The following is a 22289-nucleotide window of genomic DNA, read 5'->3' on the forward strand; positions in this document are numbered from 1 at the left end:
GAGGCAGAGGAAAGAATTTAAGGAACAGAAGGAGACCAGCATATGTTTGATGTAGCTGAGCTAAGAAAGATGGGCACAGATAGGGAAGTAAGCAGGGTTGGGCATAGTTCTGTGAGCTGCAATTTAGGAAAACTATCTGTAACCTAAACAAGTCAGAAACATCCCCTCTATTCTCTAATAACAAAAAAGTTTCTTTGCTTGGGCCTCCATGTACACTTGAGATTGCTCTTGACCCTGCAGCCTTTTTTCCCCTAATGCCCAGTACCATGGATATTAAAACCATATTACTACAGCTTCTGTAGAAATCTGGTCTTCTCCACACTGACCACCTAAATGTCTTAAACAAATGCATAGTCTGAGGAAAGTGAGGGCATGTTAGGCCCAAGTATTTAATTAAGATTGTCCACTCCAGCAAACACAAATGTTTTAGTAATGGTACTTTTGAGTTTGCAGTGTTGTATTCAATTTATAGTTCTGTTACCAAGTTGTTGGAATGTGGTCTGTCTTGTAACATGACAAGCCTTTCAGTGAGTTCCTTAACCTAAGGCATGGCAGTCTTTTTTTGGTCATTTATTTCTTCCTGAAATCAGAAGGAGCATCTCTCTAAGTATTGCCAATATGGATTAATATGAAACAGTGATTCTTTAACCTTTTTTCATAATTTGTGTGAATGTATTCCAGTGTAACAAGTATTTTGTTATTGCCAGCATGTGATTGCACTGGGAACTCCACATTTGGTCACAGCTCATTATGGAAATGACTGTAAGAGAAATGCCCTTGAGTCATTTGCTTATTTCATTGTCATGGCATTCTCTGATAAGTGGTTCTTTCCCTAAGTGAGCACACTTCATTTGCCATCTGTTTATAATCACTGCAGAATGAAAACTAGTATCATGAACCCTAGGGACATCATATCTCTTTCCTACACTGGAATTCTGAGGAAGAATATACTGAGCGTTACTTGTCCTTTGGTTCTTCTTAGATCCTTCTTAATCCTCCAGTGAAAACTCGACAACACACAATGGCTGCAAATAAGCCCAAAGGTCAGAATTCTTTGGCCTTACACAAAGTCATCATGGTGGGAAGTGGTGGTGTGGGCAAGTCTGCTTTGACTCTTCAGTTCATGTATGATGAGGTAAGCACTAACTTCATAATGAGTATCAAAGTCTAGCTTAGTTTTGGTGCTATTTTGTATAGATTCCTTGGATCCTTAAAAGCTACTCATAATGTATTTTTCCATTTTTAAGTTCAGAGCCAACATATGTATATGACTTCATTTTACAAGTCAGGAACTCAAGATCCTTAAAAACCTCAGACTTTAAAAACAGAACAAAACTAAAAACAGTATTCTTTTTTTTTTAAAGTAATCTACTTTAGATCTTAAATTTTAGTCCTTTTAATGAAGACTCCTACTCCTATTAAATTAATAGGACTGGTAGATGCAGAACCTTATTGAGACTCGAGGTTAACATATATAAAATGTTCTTTAATGATCTCAATGGAAAAGTTAGTTTTTATTTTGGATTTGATGTGGCATCATACATCTTTAACCAGGTAAACACCATATCACTAAAATTTGTAATTATTAGGCTACAAATTTATGTGCATGTATTTATATCAGATTTTATTATCCTTCAGTTAAGGTTTCAGCCTATATAAAATAATATATTCCTTTCTTAGAGGACTGCCATCAAGTCTTAATGATTTAAGAGTTAATAATTCAATTTAAACATTTATCCTCAGTACTTCCTCTCAGTAGAAACCAGGTTTTATGGTGGCAATGTACTCTTTTTTACTTAATTCTCATAACAATCCTACATGGTAAGTAATGGCATCACCATTTCACAAGGAAGAAAAAAACCTCAGAGAGGTTATCCACTTAGCCCAAGAAGGGCAAGTATTATAAGTGTTATACCTGGTTTTCTGCAAAATATAATCCAGCAAATTTCACCACCCCAAGTCTTTTTTTAATTGTCTGTAATTTACATTTCTTTCACACACACACACACTCCAAACCCTCAGATTCATTCATTTTCCTGATTGTTGCAAGTGACTATGAAAAAAAGTTTAGGGAGAAGGAGGATTGAAGTGGTACTTCAAATGAAATTACTGATTCATTCATTCATTTGTTTTTCACACTATTCATTTGACAGTCTTTTCTCAAACTAATCCTTTTATCAGTCCCCTTCTTGACAGTAAAGAAGCCAAAAGTAAAAATATCCACACGCCTAACTTTTGATGATGGTTAAGCACGGTGTTAGAATATAAATGTGGTAAAATGTTGAATAACTTTTGCAGTTACAAAATACTGTCCATTTTCTAAATAATTGTTTATGAGTGTCTACCAGTCTAGATGCTATTCTAGGCTTTAAAGATACAGCGCTGAGAAGCATATCCAAAGTCTTTGCTCTCAAGGGTTATATTCTAGTGGTGGGATATGGAAATTAAGCAAATAAGAAAATATCAGATGATAAAAATATTTATAGAAGCTAGTAAAAAAAAAAACCCACAAAATAACTGTATACATGTGTGTTCATACATATGTGCTAACAGTGTTGTCAAAGGATTCATTAAGATACATGAAAGAAATTTATGAAGTTGATGACAGGAGCAGGAATGTAAAGTTGCTTAATTGTATTATTTGAAAAATCAAGTTTGGGAAGAACTCTCACAAGTCTAAGCTTTGACCTGCTATAGATTAGCATAAGTCACTTTTATTCATTTCGTTTTGGAGAAAGAAAAGACTTAATGGTACTTTCATATTTACCTAAATATTGACCTATAAGTTATTTCCACAGTTCTAGCACAAAAATTTATATTTAGCATCTCGTAGAAAGGTGTTCTTATAAATTTAATAAAATATATGTTTAATAGTTTTGACATGAATAGTATTTTTTAAAGAAAGCAAAAGGCATAATTTTCAAGCTGTAAGCAGTCTAGAGGTATAACAGTTCATCCCCCATTTTTTATAATTAAATATTTCAAAGTAAGAAGTTTTAAAAAGCAAAAGTACCCTTAAAAAATAGACATGTTTTTCATTTTTTTCTAGTTTGTGGAGGACTATGAACCTACCAAAGCAGACAGCTATAGGAAGAAGGTGGTGCTGGATGGGGAGGAAGTACAGATTGATATCTTAGACACAGCTGGACAGGAGGACTATGCCGCAATTAGAGACAACTACTTCCGGAGTGGGGAGGGGTTTCTCTGTGTCTTCTCTATTACAGAAATGGAATCTTTTGCAGCCACAGCCGACTTCAGGTATGTTTGTGAATGATATTGCTCATAACATACTGCACAACAGTTCTCCAGAAACAAGGGGACAACAAGAGCTTCTTGCTTATTAGTCTTTTACTATATCTCTACTTGTGTTTATTTCTCACTTCAGTATTAGTATATGACTCTGTCCACTGTGTATGTACACACAATATTCAGGAAACTTTACATAAATCTTACAGCCATCCTAGTGCCAGCTATATTAGAGCTTGAGTTTATGGCAGCTTCAAGTATCCAGAGTTCCTTTATGCATTCCTGAAGTATTTCTCTTTAAAGTACTATTATTGCCCTGATAGTGAATAATCAATATAGTGAGCTTTTCCAGCTTTTAAGTCTTTTTTGTGTTAGACATTGATTTAGGAGCATTTTGTAACACTCAGCAGGCATTTTTTTTTTTTTTTGCCATTCTCCTCACAATTCATGTGCCCTGAATTTTTAGCATAGAAATAATTTTATGGACTGAATTTGTAAAATAGAAATAATCATTGTAGACTGGCACACTAGGTTGTATTCTACAATATGTCTTATTTACTATTTGCTTAATTAAAAATCTTTTTGGTTTAGCAGGGACAGTTTTGGTGAATGGGAGAGAGGTTCCTGTATTTATCTAAGAAAAGTTTGGTACAAATAAGGTTCTTGGGTACTCTTGCAAATACTTTATGCATAATTAAACATGTTCTTTAATTACATATTTTTATTCCTGTGTTACATATCAGCTTTGGTTATAGGGGGACACAAAAGAAAGATATAATGTATCCTCTGATTTCAAAATTTACACAACCAAGTTGAATATGTAAAGCAAAAGCAAGCATAAGTAAATATTTATAATTAATATTATAATTAAATAATAATATAATTAAATACAGGATAATGTAGGGAAACACTGGCAGTGATCACTACAAGGATCCAGCATGGGAAAGGAGTCGCAAAGTAGATGAGCCTGAAAGAGAAGGATTCCACAGATGAGAAAAATGGCATTTTAATAGTTGTACAAGAAACTGAACCAGTGCTTATACAGAGCATTCCTTTTTATGTACACTTGAACGACTCAAGAACTTAAAGGTTTCTAAGTTAACTGTCTTTGTAAAAAGGTACATCATTGAGAAACTGTAAAATATAGATGTGTTTATAAAATTAAGTTTGTTGGTTTCTACAAGGAATTTCATATACGATAGAATGCAAAGGGTGGTAGATCTAATAACTTGCAAACCTGGAGACATGTCGAAAGTTATATAAATGTCAGTGCTTATTCATTCATTCAATAAATATGAAAGTTGATTATGTAGCAGGTCCTGTTCTAGGTAATGGAATAAATTTGTCACCATAGTTACTAAAGCCAATGTGGTATTTCAAGGGAATAAGGTATTTTTATGCCAAGAGAGAATCTTGGGCTATTACTGTTACAAAAAATAAGGATGATTCATTACTCTTCTTGTAAAGCTCCAATGTAGTGCCCTTCCCATAAATAAAAATGACCCCAGTGACTCACCAGCAATGAGAAAGAAAGACATTTGTGAGAATGGTTACAGTAGGCACTCCACATGGTATCACACTTTTTTACTGAGCTTGATTATGTTTTCCCTGATAAGGTTAAAACGTCTGGAAAGCAGAACCCATTTTTTACCCATCCCTATCTCTGGTACTCACTGTTGGTACAGTTGTGATCATATAACAATACAGTACACATTTAATAAACATTTTATTTGATTTGAAAACTCTTTACCTTTTTGGTGTTCTCTTTCCTTACAACAAAAATGAAGACGTTCGACCAGATTGTAAAAGAACTTTTCTATTTTAAAATTCTCTAATAGCATAACATTAAGGAAAATGTATATGAAGGCTATAGACACAGAAATACCTTTCTCTGACACCCAGAAAAGTAACTAATAAAACTATTATTTCTAGAGGGGAGGGGGGATAGTAGGGGATAGGAAAGGTAGCAGAATACAACAGTCACTAATATGCCATTATGGAAAAATGTGAATGTGTAACTGATGTGATTCTGCAATTTGTATTTGGGGTAAAAATGGGAGTTCATAACCCATTTGAGTCAAATGTATGAAAGATGATATGTCATGAGCTTTGTAATGTTTTGAACAACCAATAAAAAAAAAACTATTATTTCTAAAGAATATTGTCTTCTCACCTCTGGCCAGTATATTCCAGATTTTTCATGGTCATGTTTCTGATACTATTAATCATGCCATAATTTTAGTATAGGTCTTCCTGCAGCATCTGACTAAAAGTAGCTTAGTAGGTAATTAATGAGTATATACATATGTGACCACAAGCACTAGAGTCATGAACATTTGAGTTAGACTCACCTTCCTGGTGGTTATTGAGACTGAGTGAAAAGTCAGTTGTTATCTTAGTTCGGGCTACAGATCATGATGGATGGTAGTTAAGAAAATCTCAGCACATTTGTCATTACCAACCCTGGAAAAAGGTTTTGGTTGGCTAAAATCCTCTTCACAAGCACATCATAAATGTAAAGCAATGATGGTGAGCATTGACATGCTTTTTGCAAGGTATCATTTGAGTGACAGGAAACATAGAACTGTGTAACTGTAACTGTACAGTTTAGCCTAAAATACCCAAATATTATGCTTTTTAACATTTTTATTTTTTAAAAGGATTTTTAAAGTAAATACAAATCAGTGAAAAATGGAAGTGACTTTCTGTGTGGTTCATAGTCCATACATATTAGAACAATTGAGAATTCAGGTTCAGGGAATTTGTTGCAAGCATTGAGTCTGTTAGAATATTTGCTACGTATCAGTAATTAGGCAAATGAAGTAATAACAGTAACACTACCTGATATTCATATAGTGCTTACCATGTGCCACTGTTCTAATTACTTACATAAATCAGTTCACTTATCAAACAACCCTAAGAGGTAGATACTACTGTGTTTCATAATTTCTAACCTATACATTTCTCAAAAGTCAGGACTATGACCTGGCATCGTAACCTTATAATTGGCAGTTTTCTTGAGAGTACATAAAATAATGTTTATTAGTGAATTCTTAAATTTGACTTTCTGAAAGTATTATTTCCACATCTTTTAATGAAGAAATTGAAACACAGGGAGATTAAGTCATTTGTCCTACCTAGGTCATGCAGTTAATAGCAGAGAATTAAAATCCAGGAGGTCTACCTCCATATTTCTGAGTTTATCAGTGATATTATACTGGTTGGTGCTCATAAAACTAATGACAAGTTTTTTATAAAACCACATGACTACCACATTTCATATTTTTAAATAGAATGTCATGTTTTCTATTTAAAATATAGCATATTCTCTAATATTTATTCTTTTTTAATAATTTAACAGGTTTGTTTTTTTGTTTGTTTTTTGTGGTGCTGGGGATCAAACCCAGGATCTTGAGCATGGGAGGCAAGTACTCTACCAACTGAGCTATATCCCCAGCATTAGGGCATTATTTTTAAATCATATAAACTATCCTATGACAGTATGTTGTTATATCACTCATTATTTTACTACTATTAAATATAGCCCTCAGCCAAAACAATGTAAAACTTTTTCTTTTTTTTTCAGAAAGGTATGGTCTGATCACTGTTTCATAATAGCACCAGACAGGAAAGTATCATATAATATGGAGAACCTCACCATAATGCCAGACCTCCTGTTGTTTACTCTATATCAGAGATAGGGGTCTCTCATGATGAAGAAGTTTTGGGAACTAAGCCTTCTTGGTCAGGGTTTGTTCCCTTCACAATCCTGTTATGAGAATCCCTGTGGTATCTAGCATAGAAGTTGAATGTGTTTTCTGGAGTTAAATTTCTCAAGTTCAAATTCTTGATCTACTTACTCAGTTGTAACTCTAAGCAAGTTAACATAGATTTTGTGTTGATGTAAAAAGTAAACTTAACATGTTCCTCCAGTAGATAATCATAATAACAGCTAATAGCATTTATTGAATGTTTACTATGTGCCGTGCAGTTATAAGCACTTTACATTTACTCCTCATAGCAACCATATAAGGAAGGTATTGTTGATCCCATTTTATAGAAAAGGAAATGGAGACAGAGTACTTTTCTCAGAGTCACATGATTAAGAAGAGCAGAACCACAATACTTACAAATTAGTGACACTTCATAGTATATAATTTACCTTTAAATGAAAAATCTATGCTGAGGAGCTACTTCCTATAATTTCTGGCATGTGTGAGACTTTAAAAATATTATGTGGGACCTTTGATATGATGTGATAAGAATAGCACTCTCTACCTGTGTGATCTTTCTCCCAAAATCCTATACTCCAGTCGTGAGAAAAACATTGCACAAATCCCTGCTAGGAGACATTCTACAAATTACCCTAACCAGCACTCCTCAAAACTATTAAGGTCATCAAAAACAAAGATACTCTGAGAACTATTACAGCCAAGTGAATTCTAATGAGACTAAATGTCATGTGGTATCCTGGATGGGCTCCTAGAACAGAAAAAGGATGTTAGGTTCAAACTAAGAATGTCCAATAAAGTTTGGGCTTAAATAATACTGTATCATTATTGATTTATTCATTTTGGTACACATACTCATACTAATAAACGATGTTAATGATAGTGGAAACTTTTCATGCTATGATCTCAGCTTTTCTGTAAATTTTAAAAAAACCTTCCGAAATAAAAAGGTCATTTTAAAAATATGAAAACATTTGGGGAAGGTTGTACTTGATACTTTTTGTTTTGCACCTCTGCTTGTTATGTTTATATTCCCAACTGGTTTATTTTTCTATCATTACTGAAGTGAATGTGCATCTCAGATAATTGATGATAGAATAAGAAGTATTTATTACTTTTTATGATGTGATAGATAAGCTTGTTGCTTATAGAAATATATATATAATTATAAACATGCTGATTGCAGATAGTTGCTACGTTTTTATCATGTAGAAGTCATGTTAATATTTCTCATTTTCTCTTATCCAGGGAGCAGATTTTAAGAGTAAAAGAAGATGAGAATGTTCCATTTCTATTGGTGGGTAACAAATCAGATTTAGAAGATAAAAGGCAGGTTTCTGTAGAAGAGGCAAAAAACAGAGCAGACCAGTGGAATGTCAACTATGTGGAAACATCTGCTAAAACACGAGCTAATGTTGACAAGGTAAAATGTGGCTCTCTTTAATACTACATCATGTTAAAAATAGACTGATTTGCTTTAACTCAGCTCCATTTTGTCTAGAGTGTTATGAGATTATTAAATAGAGTTTTAATACAATTTAATAAGTTATCTTTGCTGCATTCTTAAGTTAAAGTGTTAGGAATTTCTTACATGACCTTGTCTTTAACTTCCCAAGAGTCATTAAAACATGAGTTACTATAGCTGATTGTACTTTTTTTTTTTTTTTTGTAACACTGATGGCATTCTGTTTTTCTTATTTTGATGTTTTTCTGAGTGTTTTTCTTATACTGATGGGGCTGCCTAGTTGAAAAGGAGTTGTAAAAGTCCCAAGATGGCAGTACTGAATGTTCTCTCCATGACCTGATGCCTGCCCAGCCCATTTAAGTTCTCAGAATGAAGGTGCCAGGCTGGGGTTGTGGCTCAGTGGTAGAGTGCCTAGCATATGTGAGGCACTGGGTTCGATTGTCAGCACCACATAAAAATAAATAAATAAAGTTTCATTCACAACTAAAAATCTATTTATTAAAAAAAAAATGTGAAAGTGCCTCCCAAGATAAAGTAATCTCCAAGATAAAAGGATTTTTAAATCTCTGTTACTACTATTATATTCTCTACCCTGAGCTTTTTTTTACCTCTGAGTAGAAAGGGAAATTCAGTTTCCTTCTTCCTTATGTTCCCACTTTGTGCTCCTGGGAACCAGATGTGGAACCCCTGCTAGGTGTCTAGGAGCCTCCCCAAGTATATTTCATTCTGCTGCCTCCAGTGATTAGGAAGATTGTGTTCTTGGTGGAGGCAGCACAGTTGCTTGAGGGCCTCCAGGTGAGAACTTTCTTCACCCCCCAAATATCCAGGCTCTATAGCTGTGCCTTTTAATCTCCAGTGTGCAAATTAATTGCCTGTAAAGCTTAATAAACACCCATCCTTAGGTCTTACCCCGAGGTTTTGCATCATTGAGTCTGGGATGGGGCTTGATTAGGATATTAAAAAGACCCACACTCTATGGAAAATGGTCCAAGATCAGGAACAGGTGTGGTGCAGAAAGAAAACACAAATGGCTTTTAAACTTGAAAAAAAGATTCTCACTTATAAAAAAGGAAGTACATTTTTAAAATGTAATCGCATATCCTTTTTTTTAACCTGACACATTGGAAAAAAGCAAAAAAATTGATAATACGTTCTTGGCAAGAGAATAGAAAAACAGGAAACTCATGTTGGTAGAAGGACAATGTGGTGATTATCTGTCAAAATTATGACCCAACAATTCAAGTTCTAAAATTACATTTTGCAGAAAAAAAATCATATACTCACTTAAAAATGTATGTTCAATGGTAAACATTGGGGCATTTATAGAAACAAAAACACCAGAGCTATCCAAGTGCCAGTAACAGACTGGTTTAAATTATGAAGTGTTCATGTAATGGAATTCTACCCAACCATTAAGAAAGAAATGGAGATAGAACTAAATGTGCTGACAGGAAATGATCTTCAGCATGAAGTGAGTGAAACAAGCAAGGTGCAGAACAGTGTCTGTAGTTTGTTGTTATCTATATTTTAAATGCACACTGAAGGACTGGGGGGTTGTAGCTCAGTGGTAGAGTGTTTGCTTTATGTGCATGAGGCCCCGGGTTAATCCCGAGCACTGTAATCAATCAATAAATGAAAAGTAAATAAATGTACACCCATATGTGTGTGTATATCCTAAGAATATGTAAGGATTTGCTTCCTGTAGTCATCACCAGAGAACTAAATTACAGGTATATGCTCATTTCTCTGTAAATACTCTTCTGGACTTCTTTATTTGAACTTTTTGCCATATGCATATTTTACCTTTTCAAAATAGAAAAAATAAAGGGATGAGGCTGTTTTAGTTCCTGTGGCTGCAGAAAAAAATAATTTCCTAGATAAAACAACAGATTGTGTGACATTAAGAATTTAGAGAGGGCATATTTGGAGATTGTTCGTATCTTCTTTACAGTGTTTGATGCCTTAGCTGAAAAACTTCGTGTCTGTAAGTATCTGAATTTAGGTTGTAAGACTTGTTCATACTTGTCTGGCTCAACCAGTGGATGCTGACTTTTATCCAGGGATGTCTCAGCTCCTATCCATGTCGGTTTCCCCATGTGTGTTGTCCACGTGTGTTAACTTGGACTTTCTCACAGTGCACTGACAGTTCCAAGGGCAAGTGTCACAAGAGAATAAGAACCAGTCAGAAGCTACACTGCCTTTTATTACCAAGTCTTTGAAGGGGCAGCATTATTTCATCCTGGTTCTATCAGTCAAGGTAGTCACAAAATCCCACCAAGCGTCAGGAGGAAGGCTGAGAATAGAATCTGCCTCCTAATAGAGAGTGTCAAGACTCTGGCAATACACATAGAAAGTATTGATGTGACAGTTTCAGAAAAGATAATCTGTCAATTCATGGTCACGTCCAACACAAAATTAAATTACATAGGCTGCTTATAAACTGAGGTACAAATTTATACTGAAAACTCGTAATTTCATATGCTGCTATTCCCTGAAAAGTGACTACTTTAAAGGCTAAATAAAAGTAACCTTTAGCAACTAATCAGTTTCTAAAATTAGGTTATACTTGGGGTTTTTTGGCTGAAGAAGTAATCTAATAGTTGGAAGAACTAATATTTATCAATACTTTTAAGAGCTGGGCACTGTGGCAGGCACTAACCATGTAATCCTAAATATATATGAGGCAAAGGTGGATACTCTTCTCATGTTCACTTTTTAGATGAGAAAACTGAAGTGCAGAAAGATACATAACTGGAGCAAGATCACATCTTTCCTTATTCTTTTACTTAAAAAGACAGAATAGGCATCATGTCTTCCATTTTGGATGTCATCCACTTCTAGAAACCTGATTTGTGAATTTTCAGGGACAGCAAGTGTCAATATTGTCTTCTGTGAAGTTGTGAAGCATCATACATTGTCACAGACAACAAATACTGGCTCCCCACAAGATTATTGGACTCACTCTTTATCCTTATCTGGATTCCAAATAAACTATTAAATAAAAATTTCAAAGAGGCAGGTTTTTATTCTACTCTGAAATGGTAACAAACCAATTTGTTGAACCTGGGGCATGGGCTACCACAGAGGAATCACAAGAAGTTAAAGGACCATCTGGGTGAACTACTTGTGCACTCATTGGCTTCATTCAGTGACCTTTATAGGACCCTCTAGTTTTAGTTCTTAATATGAAACTCTGAGGTTGCTCTTGATTTTAAGAAATGTCTTGGCAAAATGGAAAGAATTTGAACAAGTAAGTAGATGTCAGTCAATAGAGGAAGTATAATTATGATGTTAGTAGTCAGTTTTATGTTGGGGAAAGAATTTTAGGAGATATGTGCTTTAGTTTTTCAAAAATATTACTGTGGGAGAGGTGGGAGGGAAAGGGAGTGAGAAGGGAAATTGCATGGAAATGGAAGGTGATCCTCAGGGTTATACAAAATTACATAAAAGAGGAAAGGAGGGGTAAGACAAGATAATACAAGTGGAAGAAATGATTTACAGTAGAGGGGGTAGAGAGAGAAAAGGGGAGGGGAGGAGAGGGGAGGGAGGATAGTAGAGAATAGGACAGACAGCAGAATACATCAGACACTAGAATGGCAATATGTAAATCAATGGAAGGGTAACTGATGTGATACAGCAACTGTATACGGGGTATAATTGGGAGTTCATAACCCACTTGAATCAAACTGTGAAATATGATATATTAAGAACTATGTAAGTTTTGAACGACCAACAATAAAAGAAAAAAGAAAAAAAAATATTACTGTGGGGGCCAAGGTTGCTCTCAGCAGTAGAGCGCTCACCTAGTGTGTACGAGGCCCTGGTTTCGATCCTCAGCAACACATAAAAATAAATAAAGTAAAGGTATTGTGTCCAACTACAACGAAAAGATAAATATTTTTTAAAAAATTACTGTGAATTTTTTATTGTATAAGTAATGAATGAATACATGCTTATTTTATAAAGAATCATAACACAGAAATATAGGAAGAAAAAGTGAATAGCTTTACCCATATGCCACTTTCCTGCCCTCTCTGTAGTAACTAGTGCTAACACAGGTGTACCTTTCCAGTTAAAGGCAGGCATACATACATATAAAGGAAAGTTAACATTTGCTTATTTTACCTATATATTAGTAGGATTTGCATATGTTTCTGTACTCTTACCATTAATGCATATAAATAAATATACCCACATTCTTTTTAAAATCTACAAAATGTTCCATATTAGGTTTTTCCATATTTCTGCCATTTTCCTATTAATGGCACTTTGGTCATTTGCAATTTTTCTGTTACACACAGTATTTCAGTTAAACTTTCTGCATTAGTGCAATAGAAAAGACAAAGGTGAGCTGAGAGCTGTGGTGCACACCTATAATCCCAGCTACTCAAGAATCTGAGACTAGAGAATTCCAAGTTCAAGGCCAGCCTAGGCAAGACTCTGTCTCAAAATAAAAAAATAAAAAGGACTGGGAATTTTACTCAGTTATAAGAGTGCCCCTGAATGTAATCCCCAGTACCACCAAGAAGAAGGAAAAAAGGAAGGAAAGGAAAGTCAAGTATACATTTTAAATTGTAGTAACAAGTTACCCTCCAGAACAGCTGCCTTTACATTCCACCAGCAGTGTGTGGAGAAACATTTTACCATACAGCCTTGCCAGCCCAAATTAAAACAACCTTTAAAAATACCATTAAGATATTTTAATTTTTAATTTGTTTTCTGATTGCTGCATTTTCTGCTTTTTGGGGGGGCAGTTGGGGTGCAGTACTGGGGGTGAACCCAGAAAGCCTCACATGTTCTAGGCAAGCATTCTACCTCTGAGCTGCAACCCCAGCCCTGCACATCTTTTGATTGACTCACTGACTGGATTATCTGAAATCCCTTTCTTCTGCCCATTTATTAAATGAATTGTTTATCTTTTGGATTACTGAGTCCATTTTTTATTAAGGACATTGACCCTTTGTCCATTTACATGTTGTAAATATTGCCTCCTAATCTGTACTATATCTTTTTGGGGGGCTTATTTTGTCTTTTGGCATGGAAAACCTTAAAGATTATGTTGTCAAATATATTTCTATTTTCCTTTATGATTTCTGAGCTCTTAGCTTGCTTAGAAAGAATATCTACCACCAGCACAAAACTCAACTCAAAGTGGATCAAGGACCTAGGAATTAAACCAGAGACCTTGCACCTAATGGAAGCAAAAGTAGGCCCAAATCTCCATCATGTCAGATTAGGCCCCAACTTCTTAATAAAACTCCTGTAGTGCAAGAATTAAAACCAAGAATCAATAAATGGATGGATTCAAACTAAAAATGTTCTTTTCAGCAAAAGAAACAATCAGTGAGGTGAATAGAGAGCCTACAGATTGGGAGCAAATGTTTTACCACAAGCACATCAGATAGAGCTCTAATCTCTAGGATATATAAACCACTCAAAAATCTTAACACCAAAAAAACAAGTAACCCAATCAATAAGTGGGCTAAGGAACTGAACAGACACTTCTCAGAAGAGGATATATAATTAATCATCAAACATATGGAAAAATGTTCAACATCTCTAGCAATTAGAGAAATGCAAATCAAAACTACTCTAAGATTTCGTCTCACTCTAGTCAGAATGGCAGCTTTTAAGAATCCAGACAATAGTAAGTGTTGGCAAGGTTGTGAGGGAAAAGGTACACTCATACATTGCTGGTGTGACTGCAAATTTCCAATCTGGAAAGCAGTATAGAGATTCCTTGGAAAACCGGGAATGGAACCACCATTTGACCCAGTTATCCTGCTCCTCGGCTTATACCCAAAGGACTTAAAAACAGCAGACTTCAGGGACACAGCCATATCAATGTTTATAACAGCACAATGCACAGTAGCTAAATTGTGGAACCAACCCAGATGCCTTTCAGTAGATGAGTGGATAAAGAAAATATGGAACTTACTCAGCATTAAAAGAGAAGAAAATCATGGCATTTGCAGGTAAATGGATGGAGTTGGAAAATATAATGCTAAGTGAAATAAGCCAATCCCAGAAAACCAAAAGCTGAATGTTTTCTTTGATATGAAGATGCTGACTCATAATAACAATGGAAGAGGAGCATGGGAGGAATAGAAAAACTTTAGATAGGGCAAAGGGGAGGGTAGGGAAGGGAAGAGGAAAGGGGGTAGGAATGATGGTGGAATGAGTTAGAGATTATTACCCTAAGTACGTGTATGAAGACACGAATAGTGTGAAAATACTTTATGTACAATCAGTGACTTGGAAAATTGTGCTCTATATGTATAATACGAAATGAATTGCATTCTACCATCATGTAGAACAAATTAGAATAAATAAATAATTAACAAAAAAGAATACCATTCTAAACTTTTTAAAAATTTATTCAATTTTTTACTTTATTTCTGCATTTGGATTTTATAGGAGATCCTTAACCCATTGGAAAATATAATATTGTCTATCCTGTGAAGTAGGGGCTGAAATGAAAAAACTAGTGAAGGCAAAAAAAGTTAAACAAGAGCCTGTATATTTGTTTTTTCTGGGTTTTATTTTTATTTATGTGAGAAGAGTGATTTCTTATGGTCTGCAGAATTAGAAAGGACAATTTTTTTCTTTTTTCTTTTTTTTTTTTGGTGTGTCTGTGTGTGTGTGTGTGTGTGTGTGTGTGTGTGTGTGTGTGTGTGTGGTGCTAGGGAATGAATCCATAGCCTTGTGCATGTGAGGCAAGCATTCTACCAACTGAACTGTATCCCCAGCCCATAGAAAAAACAAATTTTGTACATAATGTATCACCCTAAAATGAGAAAAGAGAATGAGGAAGACAAGAGGAGAAGAAGATAGAGGGAGAGAAATAATATTAGAGTGTCTGTAATAAAATAAGTTGGAGGAAGCCCTGTGTCTAGGGGATTGTCATTTGTCTGGTTCATCAAAACTAGTTCTTTATTCCTATCCCTAGTTATTCATTTCATTTAATTGGCATTTAAGTAGGACTTCCTTCAGCTTTAACGCATTAAATTGGTTGATGCAGACTTTAAAAGTTTCCCATTGTTTTTTAAGCAAAATGACCTCGGAGGTTTCTGATAGGGATTCCTTGAAAATTTATTGCAGAGACTAAACGAAAATTAGAAATTAAACCTTCTTATAATATCCTTTCTTATAGTTGTGTATCTGCATGAGAAAGCAGTACTGTAGTAATTACATTTAGTTAGGATGGAGGCTTCCTACCGCAGCTAGTCAGCGCTGGATTTGAAGTAGAGGGCTTCCAAAATTCCATCTTTGATGAAGTAGAAGTTGAGCAACAACTAGTGAATTTTATGCCTATTTCATTCTTTTTGTGCATGGTTTTACTTTGTTTTGACAGAAATAGGGATTGAACCAAGGCCTTACATCTGCTAGGTAAGCATTATACCATTGAACTACATACCAAGCTCTTCTTTAAATTTTGAGACAGGATCTTTCTAAGCTGTCAAGGCTTGTCTCAAGCCTGCAATCCTCCTGCTTGAGCCATCCGAGTAGGTAAGAATACACTACATACTGTGTATTTCCCAGTAACAGTGTTGTTGTTCTTTGAAAGTGTTTTATATATACTGCAGGGTAATACAAATAAAGACAATGTAACACACACACACACACACACACACACACACACAAAATCAAACTACAAAGTGAAGTCTAGGACTTATTTTTATTTGTTGGGATTATTGTTTGTTTTGTTTTCTTTAAGTGGTGCTGGGGACCCAACCCAGGGCCTCACATTTGTGAGACAAGTGCTGAGTTCCTTCAGCCCTCTATTCATTGGAGTTTTGTTCTCATTTTTATTCTTAGCATATGAAATATTAATCTTATAATAGATACTATGTCTTAGAGACCCTTGAAATAACCCTTTCCTCTACATGATTATGTCACCAACTTGGAATACACTCAGTCTTATTTTATAAGTTTTCAGCTTTTAGGGATTGCTTTTTGTGTGTTAAGTGCATTTTTTTGAATGTATAAAACATTTACATTTCCAAAGAAGTTGTATAGTATAACAAGGTGTATGCAGAGGTACTTCACTAATCCCTCTACCTTCTTCCCTTCCTCTTGAAAATAAAATTATTAGCGTTTGGTTTTCATTTCATTGTTTCTTTTTGCAAGAGAAAGCAAATGTGTGTGAATTCCTGTTCTGCACACACACAAACGTGTAGCTGTCTATGCTATTCTGCACCTTGTTTTTTTCAGTTAAAGTTTTCATTACAGAGTTAAATGCATGTTAGGAAAAGCATGTTGGTCACTGCATACACATACTTGTTTACTTACAACATCCATTATCTTCATATTTTTTGCTTGTTTTTAGTCTCATTAAATTTGTTAATTCTATAATAGCTATTTTTTAAATTTTAGAGTGTAAAATTGTGAACTATATAGATTATTCATTATCATACACACACTCATAACCAATTATGTATAGTGCAAATCCATATCCTTCCAGGCCCCTCTCTGTTAAGAGAACAAGAACATTTGTAATTGAAATTTAATTATTGAATTGTTGTACTAGGAATTTTTAGTTATCATTTCTAAAGTCATTATTTGTTAATTCCCAGACATTAGACACAAATTCATAAATTCTCAAATATAGTGCAAAAAAAAGGTATCAAAATGATAAAGCATCTGTTTTCCTTATCTCCTTTTCTGAATATTTCTTTAAAATGGAGCTGAAGAAAATGAGTCACTATATATGATTATTTTTTTTATATATTTTTATTTTTTAGTTGTAATTGGACATAATACCTTTAGTTTATTTATTTTTATGTGGTGCTGAGGATCAAACCCAGGACCTCATGTTTTCTCAGCAAGCATTCTACCACTCAGCCACAACCCCTGCCTTATGATTAGTATTAAGTGTAAATTTTATTTTACAAATTAATCACTATTAAATGTGAATTAATAGAATACATTTGTTAATCTAAAGTACTCAGATATAATCCCATTGAGTTTTTCTCTTTTTTCATTTTTATCCTGAAAATTGGAATAGAAAGATTTTATTACATAAACATTTTTACCATTTTACAATTTAAAGTATAATTCAGAAAATGTTCCAATTTTCCCATTTTCTCAAGGTACTGGGAAAATCAGACTTTAATTTTCAGACTTTAGTTTTTTCTTTTCCAAAAAGAGCTCTTAGGGCTGAGAGTGTGGGTGAACACTTGCCCAGCACAGGCAACACTCTCCGCAGCACTGCCCCCACTGCCAAAAAAAAAAAAAAAAAAAAACTCTCAAATCTTTATTTTTCTATTATCCTCAAGATTTAACTGCTGAGATTTAAGTTCATATTGTTTGCTTATTTTACTTTATTTTCTTCTGTCTAGGTGTTTTTTGATTTAATGAGGGAAATTCGAGCCAGAAAGATGGAAGACAGCAAAGAAAAGAATGGAAAAAAGAAGAGGAAAAGTTTAGCCAAGAGAATCAGAGAAAGATGCTGCATTTTATAATCAAAGCCCAAACTCCTTTCTTATCTTGACCATACTAATAAATATAATTTATAAGCATTGCCATTGAAGGCTCAATTGACTGAAATTACTTTAACATTTTGGAAATTGTTATGTATCACTAAAAGCATGAATTGGAACTGCACAGAAAGTCAAATTCACTTAAAAAAGAAATTAACGTGGCTTCACCATGAAGCAAAGTTCAACTTAACTTCATAATTGCCTACATTTATCACAGTCCTGAATGTAGCGTGTGAGCTTGTGTTTCTCGGGCAGTCTTTCTTGAACTGTTAAAAGAGGTGAAATGTGGGTGGGGAATGGGAGCAAAGACCACTTTCTCTGGTGTTTATTATAAAGTTTAAATTTTATATCATTTTAAAATGTCTTGGTCTTCTACTGCCTTGAAAAAATGACAATTGTGAACATGATAGTTAAAACTGTACCACTTTTTTAACCATTGTTATGCAAAATATAGAAGGAAAAGTTATTGGCATGGTTGTTGCATATGGTTAAACTGAGAGTAATTTGTGGATCTGCATTAATTACCTGGTGATTAACTTAGAAAAGTAGTGTAAACTTGTACATGGAAAATTTTGAATATGCCTTAATTTTGAAAATGAAAAATGCCCAGTTACACCATTCTAGGTGTGTTCTCACTGGTACTGTGGGCCCACTCACTGCCCCAGGAGTCCTGGTGAGAGAAGATCTTACTTTGCTTAGATAAAGTGCAGCTTTTGTATAGAAGATTCTTGAGAAATTACTATCTGCTAGGAGTCTGTCCAAATTAAAAATGTGTGCCATACTCTGGTTCTTAAGAATAAAGTTCCAGAGCTCCTTGATTGCTTTTAAATAAACTATAAGGTAGTAAAGGAAGGGCCAGCATGTACTTGTAAGATAATTTTAGACTATGAGGATTCAGCACCAGTTATGTTTGAGTGAACCTTTTTTTTCTAAGATGCTGGTTCCTGGAAATCACTTTCTATAAGTGGTAAGCATTTAAGTGTTAAACTTCTAATCTCCTGGGAACAGGGCACAGGAAAAAGTCAACAGTGCTATGCAAATTGCACTAGAACACTTCGGGAAATATTCATGCTTGCCACCTGTCCTCTTCTAAATTTGTTCTCATGAGGTTACAGTTTGGCTTTATGGAAATTATTAGTATTTGTAGTCTGTTTATGTTCATAGTGAAGAACACTGTAACAACATTTTTCTAAAGTTAACATCAACCAATCAAACACAGGTATAGTGCAGAAAATGTTTGGCTCACAGATCAAACATTAGACTGGATCACCATTGTATGGTGTTCCCACGGGAAGAATTCTAGTGTGTTATTTGGGAACATAATTTCAATGGGAAGTTTACCACTATCAGATTTTTCTTATCCTCTTTAGAATGTGGCTAAGACAGTTGATTGAACAAAGTTTATCTTTCTGTTGCTCAGTCCTAATGTTTTAAAAGGTCAAAGATGTGTTCAGGATTCCAGGGAACAGGTGTGTATGTAAAGTTATCAAAAATAGGCTTTTTAGGAACTCAACTCCTTAGATATGACATCCAGCTTGTCATGTTAAATATTTGTCCTTAAGGGTTTGAGATGTACATCTTTCATTTCATATTCCTCATGAGCTATGCCATGTGCAGAATTAAAGTTACCAGTGTCGCGCTGGCCAGCAGGCCCAGCAGTCTCCAGTGTACTCATTGCAGTCTTATTGAACCAGGGGTCCTAACCACTAACATCGTGACTTTGCTTTGAGACCTTTCCTCTCCTGGGTACTGAGGTGCTATGAAGCCAACTGACAAAGATGCATCACATGTCTTCGGCTGATGCCACTACCCGATCGTTTATTTGCAATTTGAGCCATTTAAAGACCAATAAACTTCCTTTTTTAAAATGTTTGTGGTGTTACTTGATGTTTACAATATGACAGTTTGTTGACGGGGCATCTTTTTATATATATATTTTTAATTGTTTATGGACCTTTATTTTATTCATTTATTTATATGTGGTGCTGAAATTAGAATCCAGTACCTCACATGTGTGGGGCAAGTGCTCTACCACTGAGCCACAACCCAGCCTGGGGTCATCTTTATCAGAGATTTGAGGGACAATCTTTTTTTAAATTTTTTTTTAGTTGTTGATAGATCTTTATATTATTTATTTATATGTGGTGCTGAGACTTGAACACAGTGCATCATACATGCTAGGCAAGCACTCTATAACTGAGCCATAATTCTACCCCTGAGAAACAATCTTTTGAGCCATCGGTTTGGGGACATCCTTTGTATAATGCCAGATTTCAAGTTACAAACAGTGGCTCAGTATTGAACACAAAGTCAAAGTTGTAATTGGCATAATTCAGATTTCACTGTGCGGACCCATTCTTAGCACTAACATGGAATATGATATTAAATACTATGCACCAAACAAAGAGTAAGTTCTCCTCTCAGACTGAATTAGCATGTTTTGTCTCAATTATTTGGCAACCTTATATTAGTACTATAAGGGTAAACCAGCAAAACATTTACTAAAATTCCTTTAGAGGTTCCAGAGTAATCCTTTTTATTAACCCACTAGTCTCTTTTTGCAAATTACTTTCAAAATCAAGGAGAGGAAGTAAAGTTAAAGGCAAGCCTGGTGTGTTTGCACACGCCTATAATCCCAGCAACTCAGAGGCTGAAGTGCTAGTATCTTGAGCTTGAGGTCAGGCCTGAGCAACTAAGACCCTGTCTCAAAAATAAAGAGGACTGGGGGTGTGTTGCTCAGTGGTAGAGCACTCCTGGGGTCAATCCCCAGTGTCAAAAAAAATTTTTTTTTTAATCAAAAGATCAGAAACTTAAGTCTAGTTCTTAACTCTGGCTAGCTGCCCCCCTAGCACATCTACATGTAAGGTCTGTATCTATATTTAAATGTAATACTTAATCCAATGAGATGAGTGCCTTCATTGACCCATATTTTGCACACACAGAAACAGATCATTTGAGTAACTGACCAAAGGAAGCTAACTTTTTTTTTTTTTTTTTTTTTTTTTGGTACCAGGGATTGAACTCAGGGACACTCAACCACTGAGCTACATCCCCAGCCCTATTTTGTATTTTATTTAGAGATAAGGTCTCATTGAGTTGCTCAGTGTCTCCCTTTTCATTGAGATTGGCTTTGAACTTGCGACCCTCCTGTCTCAGCCTCCTGAGTTGCTAGAATTACAGGCGTGCCCCACTGCACCCGGCTAAAGCTGACAATTATTAACTGGGATTGGGAGCAAGAAATCAGTTTCCTGAAACCATGTCCTTACTCAATACACCGAAGAGAAACAGAGTGGAGCTCAGACTATAGTCAATTTTTCATTTAGTACTAAGGTGGGAAACAACTGAGGATTTCTTATTCATTCAAGGGATTGTCTTCAGAAAGCTCTGCAGATGTTGCCATGTAAACAGCAAAGAGGCCTCTTCTGGTTGCTAAGATTAGCTTTGGGAGGGAAAACCTTGTGCAGAAGTCAGCTGCAGAGTCAGGCCTTAGTGTGCTTTTTTCCATAACATCAGTAAAGAGGCAGCCTGCCTTTGGCAGCCTGGAGCTTTCGTTTCATGTTTATTTAACTGAAAATAATTTCCCAGTCCTTTGCTCCAGCAGCTCTGCATGCAGCTGTGTAGAGGACTGCCTGTAGATGCATGGCGAAGTGGTAGGGAGAGATCTTTAGTCATCTGCATTCTCTTTTTTTTTTAATTGGATGTTCAAAACATTACAAAGCTCTTGACATATCATATTTCATACATTAGATTCAAGTGGGTTATGAACTCCCATTTTTACCCCAAATACTGATTGCAGAATCACATCGGTTACACATCCACATTTTTACATAATGCCATATTCTCAATCAACACCCAGACACCATTTCTAGGAATGAGAAGGTGAGGGGCATTTAACATCTGTTTAAGAGAGGCTGTAAACCGTGATAACTTGCATAGCTAATCCTGTAGAAGGATAAGATTGCTTTTATCAGAATGCCAAGGAAAACAAAACAGCTTGTTTGGATACTTGTAAGCATCAAGCCATTAGAAAATACTCCTAAGGGCAGAGTGTTTGAAACAGCCAAAAAAGAAGTGTAGAGGCTTGTTGAACTGGAAGGGAAAGGAGCTGGTGTGAAAGCCAATTTCTGGAGCTCTGCAAACAAGCCTGCAGCAGATGTGTGGTGGAATTACAGGTAGTACTCTGATGGTTGCATCATCGTGTAGCAATTCTGGCTTATGGACTGATCTTCATAATTGATGTGAGATTTGATGGAAGGATTAAGACGGTTTTCCTAGGATCCTAGGAATTGTCTTAGAAGGGACCTTAAAAGCCATTCCCTCAGTTCACAGTTCAGAAGAAAGAATGAATGAGACAGGATCCCATGA

General features: G+C 35.2%; 1 protein-coding gene across 4 annotated transcripts; it reads left to right on the plus strand.

The window, feature by feature from the left end:
* Nucleotides 1-982: 982 nt before the first annotated feature.
* Nucleotides 983-19792, plus strand: LOC144373920 (ras-related protein Ral-A). Of its 4 annotated transcripts, none has more exons than XM_078036891.1 (5): nt 983-1135; nt 3050-3258; nt 8226-8400; nt 10394-10426; nt 17784-17969. In XM_078036891.1, the coding sequence occupies exons 1-4, from the start codon at nt 1022-1024 to the stop codon at nt 10406-10408; spliced, it is 513 nt and encodes a 170-aa protein (XP_077893017.1). In that variant the 5' UTR covers nt 983-1021; the 3' UTR covers nt 10409-10426; nt 17784-17969. The 4 variants fall into 4 exon arrangements, with proteins under 4 accessions (XP_077893017.1, XP_077893018.1, XP_077893019.1 ...); XM_078036892.1 differs by having other exon boundaries at nt 11162-17865; XM_078036893.1 differs by having other exon boundaries at nt 11307-17865.
* The last annotated feature ends 2497 nt before the right edge of the window (nt 19793-22289 follow it).

Source organism: Ictidomys tridecemlineatus, unplaced genomic scaffold (assembly GCF_052094955.1).
Source record: "Ictidomys tridecemlineatus isolate mIctTri1 unplaced genomic scaffold, mIctTri1.hap1 Scaffold_5242, whole genome shotgun sequence".
Classification (NCBI taxonomy): domain Eukaryota; kingdom Metazoa; phylum Chordata; class Mammalia; order Rodentia; family Sciuridae; genus Ictidomys; species Ictidomys tridecemlineatus.